This window comes from Propithecus coquereli, unplaced genomic scaffold, assembly GCF_000956105.1.
Source record: "Propithecus coquereli isolate 6110/MARCELLA unplaced genomic scaffold, Pcoq_1.0 Scaffold7, whole genome shotgun sequence".
Lineage (NCBI taxonomy): Eukaryota > Metazoa > Chordata > Mammalia > Primates > Indriidae > Propithecus > Propithecus coquereli.
Window position 1 is genome coordinate 13,409,565 of NW_012153062.1, and position 14,235 is coordinate 13,423,799.

Consider the following 14,235-nt stretch of genomic DNA (forward strand, 5'->3'; position numbering starts at 1 on the left):
TTTCTTACCTTCTTCAGGTGCCCTTACCTGCCCACTCCTCACCAAGAACGTACTTATGGTCCCCCACCAAGACTCTACATGTGTATAGCCAAACCAGTTCTTATCCAGTGCATGCTGTCTAAGTACTTCCACTTTCATTTTCCTCATTTTAATATTTTAAAATATCCTTGAGATAGGCAGAACCCTTATTTTTACAGATGAAGAAACTAAGACTCAGAAGTGATACTTGGTACCCATGGTCATACAGCCAGGGAGACTCAGGTAGGATTTTACCCTAAAGCATCCCACACATCATAATTGCCTTCTATCCAGGTTAAAAAGTAGACTAGGAGCTGGGCACATTGGCACGCACTTGTAGTTTTAGCTATGTGGGAGGCCGAGGCAGGAGGATCGCTTGCGCCCAGGAGTTTGAGGCTGCAGTGCATCATGGTCATGCCTGTGAATAGCCACTGCATTCTGGCCTGGCCAACACAATGACACCCCACCTCTAAATTAAAAAAAAAAAATGTTTAAAGTACATTAGAGGAAGAAAGGGTCTATTCTTAGAAATATGGACAAGAATTCAGGTATAGAGTGAATACTGTCAAGAATTTTGGAGCTGAACTGGAGAAAATTGCCTGGAAAGAATTTATTAATATCTATCTCATTTTCTAGTCCCTCACAAGTAACATAATGGTATGTTGTGCTGGACTTAATGATTAGGTCAGGGGTTCTCAGATTCTTGTGAGCAAAAGAATCTTACTGGATGCCTGTTAAGATGCAGTTTCCCCAACTCCATGCAAGACAGTCAGCAGGTCTGAGGTGGGGCTTAGGAATGCATAGACAGCCCTTATTCAGATTGTCCTTGGATAATCACTGTTTTAGGGTAGCCTACCAATTGATTGCCAAGTTCAGAAGTAATAACAAGATAGTAAGACTAAATAAAAGTGAAATTTCATCATTGTAGAATTCTTTCCACTAATAGGTAACTTCAAATACATGAGGCTCTTGAATTATAAACTTTCATTTCAATTACAAGCTTGGTTATTTGAAACACAAGTCTCTTTTGTGAAAAATTTATAATACTTCCCCACAACTTTAGAATAAAGAAAATGAGAGGATATAAAAGTGCCTGGCACATAGGCTTGTCTCAAATATTTGTTTCCTGGTTTTTAACTTTTTCTAAAGTAGATTTAGAAATTAGTATAGCAATTAGATGCCCCTTGGCAAACATTAATGGGATGCTTCATCACAGAACTAGTCTTAAGTCCTTCATCTTTTCATCAGTATAGAGCAGTCTAACTTGAGAAATAGAGACAAGCTCTGTAGCAGAGCATGTGATGGCTGACATCTCTGCCCACCTCTCTTCATTGGCTCCACTCATGCTGGCCAGGACTTTGCACTTTCGATTCTCCAGAGTCTCTGTAAGGGTGGCTCTTTCTCATCACTAAGGTTTCAGTTAAAACATACTTCTCCCTTTACCATACAATATAAGCGAATTCTCCTCTCTCACATTCCCCCACACTAACCTCCCTTGGATAGAGCAATGGTTCTCAAAATTTTAGCATCATCTAGAAGGCTTGTGAAAACCCAGAGTTTCTGATTCAGTGGGTCTGGGTAAGACCGGAGAATGTGCATTTCTAACAAGTTCCCAAGGAATGCCAAGAACCACTAATATGGACTGATGGGAGCTGGAAACAGACTGCAAAGGTTTGAATCCTGAGTCTGCCACCTACTGGCGCTGTAACCTTGGGCAAATCATGTGACTCCTTTGCTTCAGTTTTCTCACCTGCAAAGTGGAGATAATCATGCCCACCTCATTGGAGTTGCTGTGAGGATCAAATTAGTTAATACATACAAAGTCCTTAGGCTATGTCTGGAAAGAAATGTGCTCAATACTTGTTAGCTATTATGATTTATTTTCTTTGTATCACTTACCACTATCTGAAAGCATTTTGTTCCTGTGCTTGTTTACTTCTTTGCTTGTCTCAATGCAGCAGAGTAGAAGTTCCACAAGGTCAGAGACCTTGTCTATCTATCTTGTTCACTACTGTATCCCAGCATCTAGAAAAATGCCTGGCACATAGTGGGTGCTTAATAAATATTTGATACCTAGATAAGTATATTTTCCTAGAATATGCAGGGAGGCTAATTGTATTAAGAACAAAAGACCATGAGCTGATAATTAAAGATCTTGGATTGATGGTTGTGGTGTTTTTAAAAGGACTCGTAACTTTGTTTAAATACTAATTGGAAGAATGCTTATCAAGGCTTTTTTTCTTTATTGTCTTACTGGAAAGAATGCTTGCATTATCTAAATTATTCTAAAAAGAAATAGATGCTGCCATATTAGTGTCCCACCACATAAGCACTACATAATCTTTTTTGCTTTCAGTTCAGAAGAACACTCATTACATGATGATCTTTGATGGCTTTGTCATTCTGACTTGCTTAGCTTCATTAATCCTCTGCGTTAGATCTGTGATTAGCGGACTTCAGCTTCAGCAGGTAGGGTTATTGCTTTCTAGGAATGCTACTGATATTTTGATTGACAGAGAAATTCACTGTGCCTCCTCCCTTTTCCCTAAAGGAATTTGTCAATTTTTTCCTCCTCCATTATAAGAAGGAAGTTTCTGTTTCTGATCAAATGGAATTTGTCAATGGATGGTACATTATGATTATTATTAGTGACATATTGACAATCATTGGATCAATTCTAAAAATGGAAATCCAAGCAAAGGTAAACTTTTTTCCTAATCATGCTATTGTTAGTATCAGATTTGGATTAATGGTAATGTATTTTTCCAGAATGTGAGAATTTTCAGAGTAAACGATTTCTTCCAAACCTTACAGCAAGTAAACTTGAAATCAATAATAGTAATTTTCATAAATCTAGTCAGGAAGTCTCTTAGGCAGAGTTTTTCATAGTGAGATCCACAAACCACTGCATCAGGATCATTTGGGTGCCTGGTAAAAATGCCCCATGTTAGACCTACTGAATTCAAACTCTTCAGGTGGGGCTTGTGAATTCTTACACATACCAAAATTCATACACACACCAAGGTAACTAAGGTAAGAGTTTTTAAAAACAATCTTACAAGAAACGCCAAAATCTTCAACAAAAAATGAGTGAGGCTGAAGGGGAAAGTGAGGTGAAGGTACTATTGTGTGAGTGCTGTATTTGTTTCCTCTGTCCATTTGAAGTGAGAATGGGAGCATTTTCTTACTTTTCCTATTGATGTGCTACAGAGTTATCCATTTTAAGTTAAGACTAATCTAGCCAAGAAATCAATTCTCCCACCAAAACAAAAACCAAATTTAAAAAACTAATATTGTTTAGAGGAATCTTGCTCAAACTTATGTTTTCCTAGTCTTCATGTAACTGATTCTGAGTCATCTAGGTGTTGGTTATAAGGCTGGGCGGAGACCCTAAAAGCAATGGCTCAGATAAAATAGGAGCTTCTTTCTTTCTTATGTAATAGTCAGGGTGGGTTTTACAAGGTGGTGAGTAGCTCAGCTCCACACAGTCATTCAGGGACCCAAGCTCCTCCCATTTTGTTTCTGTGCCAGCCCTTGAGGGCTCAGCCAGACTGCATGATTGGCACTGGATCATCTCACAAACAGGTTGCAGCTTATGGGAAGCAAAAACATGGTATAGTGGAAGGTCTCCCACAGACTCATAGCAAGACTGGCAGACTTTGTTTCAGTTCACATCCCACTAGAGAGAATTTAGCCAGTCCTACCTGCAAAAGGAGCCAGGGAATACAGCCCAGGCACGTGCCTAGGAAGGAGAGAGAATGGGTCTAGGTCAATACTTAGCAGCTGCCATTATGTGTGGCTGTAGTATATATTATTGGAATATATGTTTAACTTTAGGGACAAAAAAGAAACAAAAAACAAAATCAACAGAAGAAAAGGAGTAAGGGCAGATTTGCAGCAAATCTTTAGTTTTATTAGATTCAACCATCACTAACCTCAGTGGGGTCCAACAATCTTTCTACATTTTTCTAGGCCTCTCTGCCCATGTTATAAATGATCATTTCATGTTTTCTTCTCTTCTGAAACCTCTCACACCCTTGCCATATTATCATTCTAAGCTAATTACCTTACCTCCTATTTCACAAAAACAATAGGAAAAAAAAAGAATTTCCATGAACTCCTACTTCATTTATCCACCTCCCAAAATCAGTGCCTACATACTCTGCTGTTTCTCTGTTACTGTGGATATATTGTTTCAGCCACTCTCCAGTGCCAGCCCCTCCACCTGCCTACCGGATGCCATCCCCACTTGCTTACTCAAAGGCATGGCCCCCACTAGTCTTCCTTCTCTGGGTCATCAATTTCCCCCTCTCTACCAGGTCATTCCCGTTAGCACGTGTTTGCCCCTTTTTGGAAAGATAACATCTCAAACCCATTTCTCCCACTAGCTACTTACTACCCCAATTTCTCTGCTCCCTTTTATTTAGCAAAAGACCATGAAAAAGTAACCTGTTGACTCTGATTCTGTTCCTACCATTCTTTTTATGTTGGTTCCAATTAGGCTGCCCTGCCATTCCATGGAAAGTGTTCTTTCCAATGTCCTCTCAAGCTGACGAGTACAGTCATCAATTATTTACTCTCATCTTGACCTGTCAGCAGCTTTTAACACTGCATAGCACTCCCTCTTTGTTGTCACATTTTTTCACTGGGCTGTCACTTACCAGGTTTTCCTCCTAAGTCACTGTCTGACTTTGCTTTCCTGGTTCTCTCTCATCTCTCCAAGGTGACAATGCTTCAAGACATAGTGCTTGAACATCTCCTCTTTTCTGCCCCTGTCTTGGTAATCTCATCCTGTTGCATGGCTTTAAATAGTACCTATTTTCCAATGATTCCCAAATCTATATCTCCAGCTTGGAATTCTTCTCTGAACTGCAGACTCAAATATCCAACTGTCTATTCTACATCTCCACTTGGATATCTACTTTTCCTTTCAAATTTAACATACTTAACAGAACTTCTAAAAACCCCACCTCCACAGTCCAAACCCTTCCTAATTTTGGTTAATGGCAACTCTCTTCAGTTGCTCAAGACAAAAATCATGGACTCATCATAGACTCCTCTTTTTCACTAACCCCCTCTCTCCCACATCTAATCCAAGAGCAAATCCTGTTGATCTACCTTCTAAAACCACCACATCATCTCCACTATGTTGGTGGTTCAAGCCGCCATCTCTCAGTTATATTATTGTAATAGCCTCCTCAATCCTCCAACAATCTGCTCTCAATCACAGCAGCCAACATTTGATCATGTCACTCCTGGTAAGGAATCTCAAATCTCCCCAACTAGGTCAGAGTAAAAGACAAAGTTGTTAAGTGCCTGGGGTCCTGCAGGACCTGCTGCCTCATCTCTACTGTATACTCCTTCCATTGCTCACTCCAGCCAGACTAACTTGCCAGACACCCTTCCGCCTCAGGGCCTTTCAGCTTGCTGGTCCCTGTGCCTGGAAGGATCCTCCCTTAGATTTTTGCTTGACTTCCTCCCTCACTCCCTTCAGATCTTTGCTCAAAAGTCACCTTTTCAGTGAGACTTTCCCTGATTACCCTATTTAAAATTACAAACTCATACCATTCCTTATTCCTTCCCCTGAATTTTCTCAGCAATTACCATCAGCTAATGTACCAAAGGTTCTATTAACTTATTTCTATTGTATCTCTCCACAACCCCCCATTAGAATGTAAGCTTCACGAAGCAGAGAATTTTGTTTGTTCACTCCTTTATCCTTAGCACCTAGAACAATGCCTGACTCAGCTACCTAATAAATATATTTTGCCCAAATGAATTTTTACTATATTAATCTGATTACATTTTTTCCCATTCTGTCTTAGAGTCTAACAAGTTATGATGTCTGTAGCATACTTCTTGGGACTTCTACTATGCTTGTGTGGCTTGGAGTCATCCGATATCTCGGATTCTTTGAGAAGTACAATGTAAGGAATTCCACGGATCTCCGTGCTGTTGGTATTTCTCTCAAAGTTGTTGCACTGTGTTGGCTGAAGGACAAAGGGATTCTAATGACATCTCTTACTTTCCCAGCTCCTTATTTTGACCCTTCAGGCAGCACTGCCCAATGTCATCAGGTTCTGTTGCTGTGCAGCTATGATCTACTTGGGCTACTGCTTCTGTGGATGGATTGTGCTGGGGCCCTACCATGACAAGGTACTGAGGAATAACTCTTTCCCTGTTACTATTAAGCTCTTAGCATAGTGCCAGTGGCTTGTTATCCTTTTTAAATGAATTCCTTCTATTTTGTTATTTAACCTTAAAATGTCGAAGGTAGCATATGGATTGCCATATTTATGAACTGGTAAGTTGTGACCAACTTGAGAGAATAATTGATTCACTCAACTGCCTCAAATTCTTTTTTGCAATATGTCAGATAATTAAGTCCCTTTTACCACCAGTGAAGTCAAGTTTAATCAGTTTGATTCATCAATATCTATCTATCTGTATATTAATAGAATAGGCTATTTAGGTAAGCCTTCTTAAAATTTGACTTTATTAAAAAAGTAGTATAGAGAGAAACTTGTATTAATGAAAATATTTGAATATTTTGTTACCAGAGTTACTGTAGTCTTGACTATTATGCTGTTATCTTGAATGGAATGAACCTTAAAATGGGATTATGAGCATGCATGGTTGGGACCTGGGTATTTCTGCAGAAGCATTTCGAGGTTGTCTTTCTGTGGAGGTAAAGGGGAGGGGTAGGGCTTGACTCAGAAAAGCAGAGGCTGCAGACCAGCCCCCTCTGCATTTGATTCAGGTTGCTCCAACTAAGAGGAGCACCAAGAGAGAGATGCTTGTCTCAGGAAAAAAACAGTGGGCTTTATACATGTTATATGCATCATAGAGCAAATGTGTGTGGTTACCTCAGGTTATTTGTTTGAAAGGGTAACTGGGGCTATCTGGTCCCATTATGTTTAATATGATATCATGGTCTCCAATGGGAAGAAATGTGGAATAAAATTAACTTTTCTCTTTTCTTTTTCCAGTTCCGTTCTCTGAACATGGTCTCTGAATGCCTTTTCTCTCTAATAAATGGAGATGATATGTTTGCCACATTTGCAAAAATGCAGCAGAAAAGCTACTTGGTCTGGCTGTTTAGCAGAATTTACCTCTACTCATTTATCAGCCTCTTTATATATATGATTTTAAGTCTTTTCATTGCACTGATCACTGATACATATGAAACAATTAAGGTAGGTTTATCAAGAGCCGTATGTGGCAGTTCTTTTAGAACTTGTATAGTAACAGTAAAATTTAGTACCTAAGGGGGCGGGGGAAGTGATAGGATGTTAATTTCTTCAGGATAGAGAAAAGGACCTCAATTTTAGAGACTGAGAAACAGAAATGGAGGAGAAGATAGAACTTTTAGAATGTTGAAAGTCTTATCTCTAACTAATTGTGCTGTTTCAAGCAAGCTGTCTAGCCTTTTATTAGAATTATAACAGCTAGTAGATATTGGGTAAATAGATGGAATTTCAGAGAGCCAAAATTTTGTGGGGAACTTTAAAAATCCAATTTTCATAAAGAAAGATCACCCCCTTCCTTTGGAGTGTGCTGTCCCTGAAACCGTCACTCTTTGCAAGGCCTGTGCGGCACATGCCCAGAGCCTGGCCTCCTGAATAGCAGAGGGTTTGATGGGCCCTGTACTAGCCATGTGTGCTTTATGTAGTCAGTTCAAACCTGATTTGAAAAGCTACTGTTGTTCATATGAGATATTTTAAAAATCAGTTTAAGGCCCTTGAAATATGGAAAGACAGAATAAACAATCTTATATATTTAAATTTCTAATAACCTTATTCTGTTAGGTATATTATTGACATAGACACTTATACGTGGAGGCTTTTCTTTCTGGGTTTGAGGGGGGTAATGAAACATGCCATGTAATTGCCCCCAGGGATAAAAAGAATGTCCTGGTTTGGAGTTGATAATTATGAATACCTTGCTCATGAAGCCAGGGCTGTGACTTCACTCTTACTGAACAAGATTTCAGGGACTAAATATCTTCCTTGCTCTCTTCAGTAGAAGACAGATGTATGCTTAGGGTCACCAAAGCAACTGGGAAAGAAAGAATGTAGTTTTAACTGTCCAAATCCCTCCCAATAGTGCTCTAAAAGTTCACCACCTTCAACTCTGCATGCAGGGAACTGCATGTGTTATTTGAGGGTGACACTGGAAATCTCTAAGAGTAATTTCAATTCTTGATGATACAACCTGAGACTCATATTTTAGCTTGCTAACCTCTTTTCATGGGCTCAGAGCACTTGCCAAATGGGCAAGCTAAGTTATTTCTGATCCTTTTTGGTCAGGGCATGTCCTAGAGATCTTAGACCCCAAACTGAGATATATATATATCCCTTAAACAAATCCATTTGCCTAGAAGAGTAACTCCAAAAGGGTGTACAGGTTGGAAATCCCTTATAGCATTCAGATCTTTGTCCAGACACCTGAGATCGCTCAGGAGCATCTAAGGCTATGCTGAGGTCTCCCAGGAGGGCCTAGGATGTCCACCCCTCGGCACTGAACAATACCCTGTTAATCCACATGAGGTGGACTTCTTGTGGCCTGAACCAGGTTCCATCCAGATGCCTGCTTCACACTGGCCTGGCAGTCATGGGCCTGCAGGGCAGAGTCGTGACAGAGGTTCTCAGACTTGGGATGGGGCTGACTCACTTCTTCCTGGAAGTAGGACTCACACTCAGGCTCAACATGCCCCTTTTGGGCTAAAGTAGACCCAGAAAAGAGCTAAAGAGGGCAACTGCAGAATCCTAGGCCCACTTTACTTCAGCCAAACCTGAGAGTGACTCTGAAGGCTACATCTTCTTGCAAATATTTGGAAGTGACTAAACTATTCCTCTAGAAAAATCCCCTTTGCCTGTCAAATGATCCATTTTGAATTTGTAATAAATTGTTTTCAAGCGGCTTATTAATGAGAGTTTTAAAAATTCTTTTATGTAGCATTACCAACAAGACGGCTTCCCAGAGACTGAACTTCGTACATTTATATCAGAGTGTAAAGATCTGCCTAACTCTGGAAAATACAGATTAGAAGATGACCCTCCAGTATCTTTATTCTGCTGTTGTAAAAAGTAACTATCAGGTTTATCTGAGCTTTAGAGGAAAATATAATGTATAACTGATTGGAAAACTACATAAATATTTTGAGATCAGGTGTAGTATGCTTGAAGATTATTGTTTTGAGCGAATTGACAGCTAAAATTCACTGAGAACTATGTTCATATTTTTAAAAGCAATATTTAATGTCTTTGCAGCTTTATGCTGGGCTTGTTTTAAAAAAACTAACTAATGAAGGAAGCTGTTGGATTATTATTCTTTCTTGTATTTTGCTATAGCTTTAGAATCTCTTTTCTATGCCTCTCTTTAGCTCTGACACTCTCGTTTCCAGCTATTCTGACTCTGTGGATTGTATCATCAGTGGAAAACAATCCCTGGTCTGACACTGACTTCAGATAACTCAGTGACCCTGGCCTGGACTGCTGTCTGTGGTCCATTCCTGAGAGAGTGGGGGTATTTACTATATTGCCAGGAATCATTGTAACATTTTCTTTTAAAAGGCAGAGTAAGAAACAACCATCACCAGCTAACAGTGCAATACAGTTATGCACTGCTTAATGAGAGAGAGATGTTCTGAGAAATGTGTTGTTAGGTGATTTCATAGTTGTGTGAACGCCACAGAGTATAGTTAACACAAACCTAGATGCTATAGCCCACTGCACACCTAGGCTAATGTGGGATAGTCTATTGTTCCTAGGCTACACACCTGTACAGCATGTTACTGTAATGAATACTGTAGGCAGTTGTAACACAGTAGTATTTGTGTATCTAAACATGGAAAAGGTATAGTAAAAATATGGTATTAGAATCTTATAGGACCGCTGTTGTATATGTGGTCCCTCATTGACTGAAACGTCCCTCTGTGGCACATGACTGTATTTGGCTCTGAAGGACAACTGTTATTTGATTCTGCTTTTAGTTTTGAAGAGGATCAGGTTTTTCAATATTCATTTACAAGTTTTCTCTCCTCCTTCAGTGTTAAAGTACAAAGTTGAAAGAGTATCTTATACATGTATGAAAATTAAAGCACATACCAAGAGCATATTTGATCCAACAATGATTATTTTATGAGTACTTGAACAGCATGTGAAACTTACGATGCACTGTGCCTTTCATAGGCACATTCAGTCTCAGCGAAGTGTTCTGGGGTAAGGAGCTGTGGTTTCATGGAACAAGTTTCTACAACTCACATTAAAAATATTCTGGAAAACAAGTATGCTCAAAATTTAAAAATAAGTGAGAAATGTGTGTCTTAAAAAGATACAAAAATAGTCTCTACTCTTTGTAGACTGCTGATTGATAATTGCAGGGATTTTCACAGCATGAATATTCGTTTTATGTCCTGTTTATTCAAATAGAAATAAATTCAATGAATAATGTTCTTCTCAAAGCACACTTTCTTTTTTTTTCCCAAAGGAAACTGACTTTTAAATTTCTGATTCTGTTTTAAGGGCTAAACGAAGATAGCCTTGAGACACTGAAATTTTATTATTTAATCATAGCGACAATCATAATAATGACTCCAGGTGCTGATATGTGATGCTTTACAATAGGTATAAGCTATTTTTGTAGTACCTATGGCCTTTAAAAAATGAAAAATCTAAATGTTTAGGTGAGTATTTTGGGGGGCTTAGTTTTAGTATTTGTATCACTATCATTTATAGAATTTACTAGAATCCAATGTGAATTTTGAAATTATGTTTATCTGATAAATCTTTTTCTTTACTCTTCATGAAATTTTTAGAATAATAATAATACTTCAGTGGAAACATAAAACCACTGACCCAGTGTTAGGCCTGGAGTTTTGCTTTGCTCTGAAGTCATTATGTTTCTTCAGTGGAATTACAGCCAGTGATTTGGTGCCTTCGTGTCTCCTGATTCTCCAAGCTTTCTTATTGTGACAGGAGTCCTTAATAAATTTCAAGGTCTAATTTTTAGTAATGATGCCCGAGAGAATAGTTCTACTGTTTCCTGAAAGAAACAGCAATGACTAACTTTTTTGAACTGTCCCCAAACCAGTACAATGGCTTGATCTGGGTAGGCAGATAAATTATAGGCCAGTCATTTTAGAGTTCTACTTACATGTATGTATGTATTATAAAGAATGTCAAGGTAGTTGTAAGAAGGAACAGAGAATGGAAGTCATCATTTCCTCCCAGGCTTCTAGTCTCCCTAGCCCAGGAGATCAGGGCTGGACTTTTGTTGGTGATACTCCTTTCCCTGGGGGTCAGGTTCTTTGTTCACCATCTCTTTCCACCACAATGATTTTCAAGCTTGTGGGCATAAGAATCACTGGGGAATCTTGTTAAAATCATGGATATCTAAGTAATCCCAGCAGAGATTCTTCTTCTTTTTTTTTTTTTAGAGTACTTTATCAAAGCCTAAGCAGAAATTCTTATTTGTCAAGTCCTAGATGGAGGCCAGGAATCTGCATTTTTAGCAGGCACACAAGGCGATTCTGATGCAAGTGGTTTGTGCTGGCTGCATGGCCTAGAGCTGGACAGGAACAGATAAATCCCTTTGTTGGGGGCTACGAATAAGAAACTGTCTATGGGGCTTAGGATTCACACTGGCCTTCTGTTAGTCAAGAGAGAAACCACATCAGTCAAGAAAGAAACTCCAAGTAAGTGGGTTTATAGAAGTCAGCTTGGATATTTTAGGATTTGTGTTGTGTGTTAAAAATCATTTGTAGATAGACTTTGATTTTACCAATGCCGTATTTTCTTTAAACAATTCAGATGCCCTTTTCTTCTTTCACTCAATAAAGCTTTAAAATATCTAATACATACTGAGTTTTAATCTCTTTTGTCGCAGAACACCATTTTCAAATTAAATTAATACATACAAATAGAGAAGTGTATGGATTAGAAGAAAAAAAGATAAAACTCTCATTATTTGCAGATATGATGGTCTACATAGAAAGTCTAGTAGAATCAACAAATTCTCAAAACTTAGAAGATTCAACAAGGTTGTTGAATGCTAATATCAATTTTAAAACTCTCTAGGCTTTCTCTCCACCACTGATAATCATCTAGAAAATACAATAGAAATAAAATAACATTCACAGTAGAAAGAAAATTATAAATTATCCAGCAATTATCCTAAGGCAGAAAGCACAAGACCTTCCCAGAGAAAATGTCCCTTATAACATATAAAAAACTATATGAATAATTGCAGAGATGATATATTTATGAATGGGGGTAACTTAACACAGTAGTGATTTAATTCTCTTTATAAATTCAATCTAATAGCTACAAAATTTCTAAGTGCTTTTTTTGAAGTTCAAAAAATTAATTCTAAAATTCATGTCAGGAAAAGGTTCCATGAATAGCTGAATCAAATGTGAAAGGAAAGGACAAAAAGGAGAGATTCACCTTACCCAATATTAAGCCACACTACAAAGTCATAGGAGAACAAAAAATGTAAATGATATTAATATGATGTTAACAGAAGAACACACAAAAAGACCAATGAATAGGATATAGAGCCCAGAAATATACTCAAATATGTGTATTTGGAAACTTATTATGTCACCATAAAACAAGGGGGAAAGAACACTTTTAAAACAGGGATTGGCAAAGTATACTCTATGGGCCAAATCTAGCCTGCCACCTGTTTTTGTATGACCATTGAGTTAAGAATGGTTTTTATATTTTTAAATGGTGGGAAAAACAATAAAATCTAAATAACACGTGAGTCAAAGAAGAAACCTCAAGGGGGATTAAAAATTATTTTTAACTAAAAAAATGAAAATTATAACTGATCAAAAATGTGGGATGCAGTAAAAGCAGTGCCTAGTGGGAACTTTATAGCATTGAATGCATATATTAGAAAAAAAGAAAGATCTAAAAATCAATCCTCTAAGATTCCACCTTAGAAAACTAGAAAAAGGAAAGCAAATTAAATCCAAAGTAAGCAGAAAAAAACAAACGAAAATTACAGCAGAAATCAATGAAATTGAAAACAGGAAATCAATAGAAAAAATCAACAATAGAGAAAATCAACATCTTTGAAAAGATCAATAGAATTAATAAGCCACTACCCAAGCTAAGAAAAAGATACAAATCACTAATATTAAAATGAAAGAGGGAACATCACTACAGATCCCATGGGCAGCAAAGGATCATAAAAGAATATTATGAACAACTCTAGCCCACAAATTTGAAAACCTAGATGAAATGGACCAATTCTTTCAAAGATACTGTTGCTAAAACTGCCATGAGAAAAAATAGATAATATGAATAGGCCTGTATCTATTAAAGAAATGGAATCAATAAAAAATAACCTTCCCAAACTACAAAAGTCAGATGAAAGAAATCAAAGAACTAAATAAGTGGAGAGATATTACATGTTCATGGATAAGAAGGCTCAATATTGTCAAGATTTCAGTTCTTCCCAACTCTATCTATAGATTCAACACAATCCCAACTAAAATCCAAATAAGTTATTTTGTGGATATCGACAAAGTTTATATGGAGAGGCAAAAGACCCAGAACAGCCAGTACAATATTGAAGGAGAAGAACAAAGTCAGAAGACTGATACTACCAAATGTCAAGATTTACTATAGAGCTCCAGTAATCAAGATAGTGTGGTACTCTGAAAGAACAGACAAGTAGATCAATGCAACAGAATAGAGAGCCTAGAAATTTACCTACATAAATATAGTCAGCTGATCTTTGATGAAGGAGCAAAGATAATACAATACAGCAGATAGTCTTTTAAACAAATGGTACTGAATAACTGCACATCCACATGAAAAAACATGAATCTAGACACAGGCCTTATACCCTTCACAAATATTAACTCAAAATGTATCATAGATGTAAATGTAAAATGCAAAAGTATAAAACTTCTAGATAATAACATGGGAAAAAATCTATACGACCTTCAGTTTGGCAATGACTTTTTAAATACAATACTGAAGGCATGATCCATGAAAGAAATAATTGACAAGGTAGACTTTATTAAAATTAAGAACTTCTGCTCTGCAAAAGATATCATCAAGAGGAAGAGAAGAGAAGCCACAGACTGGGAGAAAAATATTTACAAAGGACATAGCTGATGAGGTGCTGTTATACAAAGAACTCTTAAAACTCAACAATAAGAAAACAAAAACCCCATTAAAAAATGAGCAAAAGGCC

General features: G+C 37.6%; 1 protein-coding gene across 2 annotated transcripts in view; it reads left to right on the top strand.

The window, feature by feature from the left end:
- The window catches only part of MCOLN3 (mucolipin 3), a 28,233-nt gene extending 18,467 nt beyond the window's left edge, over window positions 1–9,766 (top strand). The window contains exons 8-13 of one of the 2 annotated variants that reach the window (XM_012661063.1): window positions 2,375–2,487; window positions 2,570–2,719; window positions 5,844–5,945; window positions 6,052–6,174; window positions 7,008–7,214; window positions 8,977–9,339. In XM_012661063.1, the coding sequence (XP_012516517.1) occupies window positions 2,375–2,487; window positions 2,570–2,719; window positions 5,844–5,945; window positions 6,052–6,174; window positions 7,008–7,214; window positions 8,977–9,111 (830 nt within the window). In that variant the 3' untranslated portion in view covers window positions 9,112–9,339. Of the gene's footprint in view, window positions 1–2,374; window positions 2,488–2,569; window positions 2,720–5,843; window positions 5,946–6,051; window positions 6,175–7,007; window positions 7,215–8,976 lie in introns of both variants that reach the window. The other variant, XM_012661062.1, reaches the window with a different exon arrangement.
- Window positions 9,767–14,235: the final 4,469 nt, after the last annotated feature.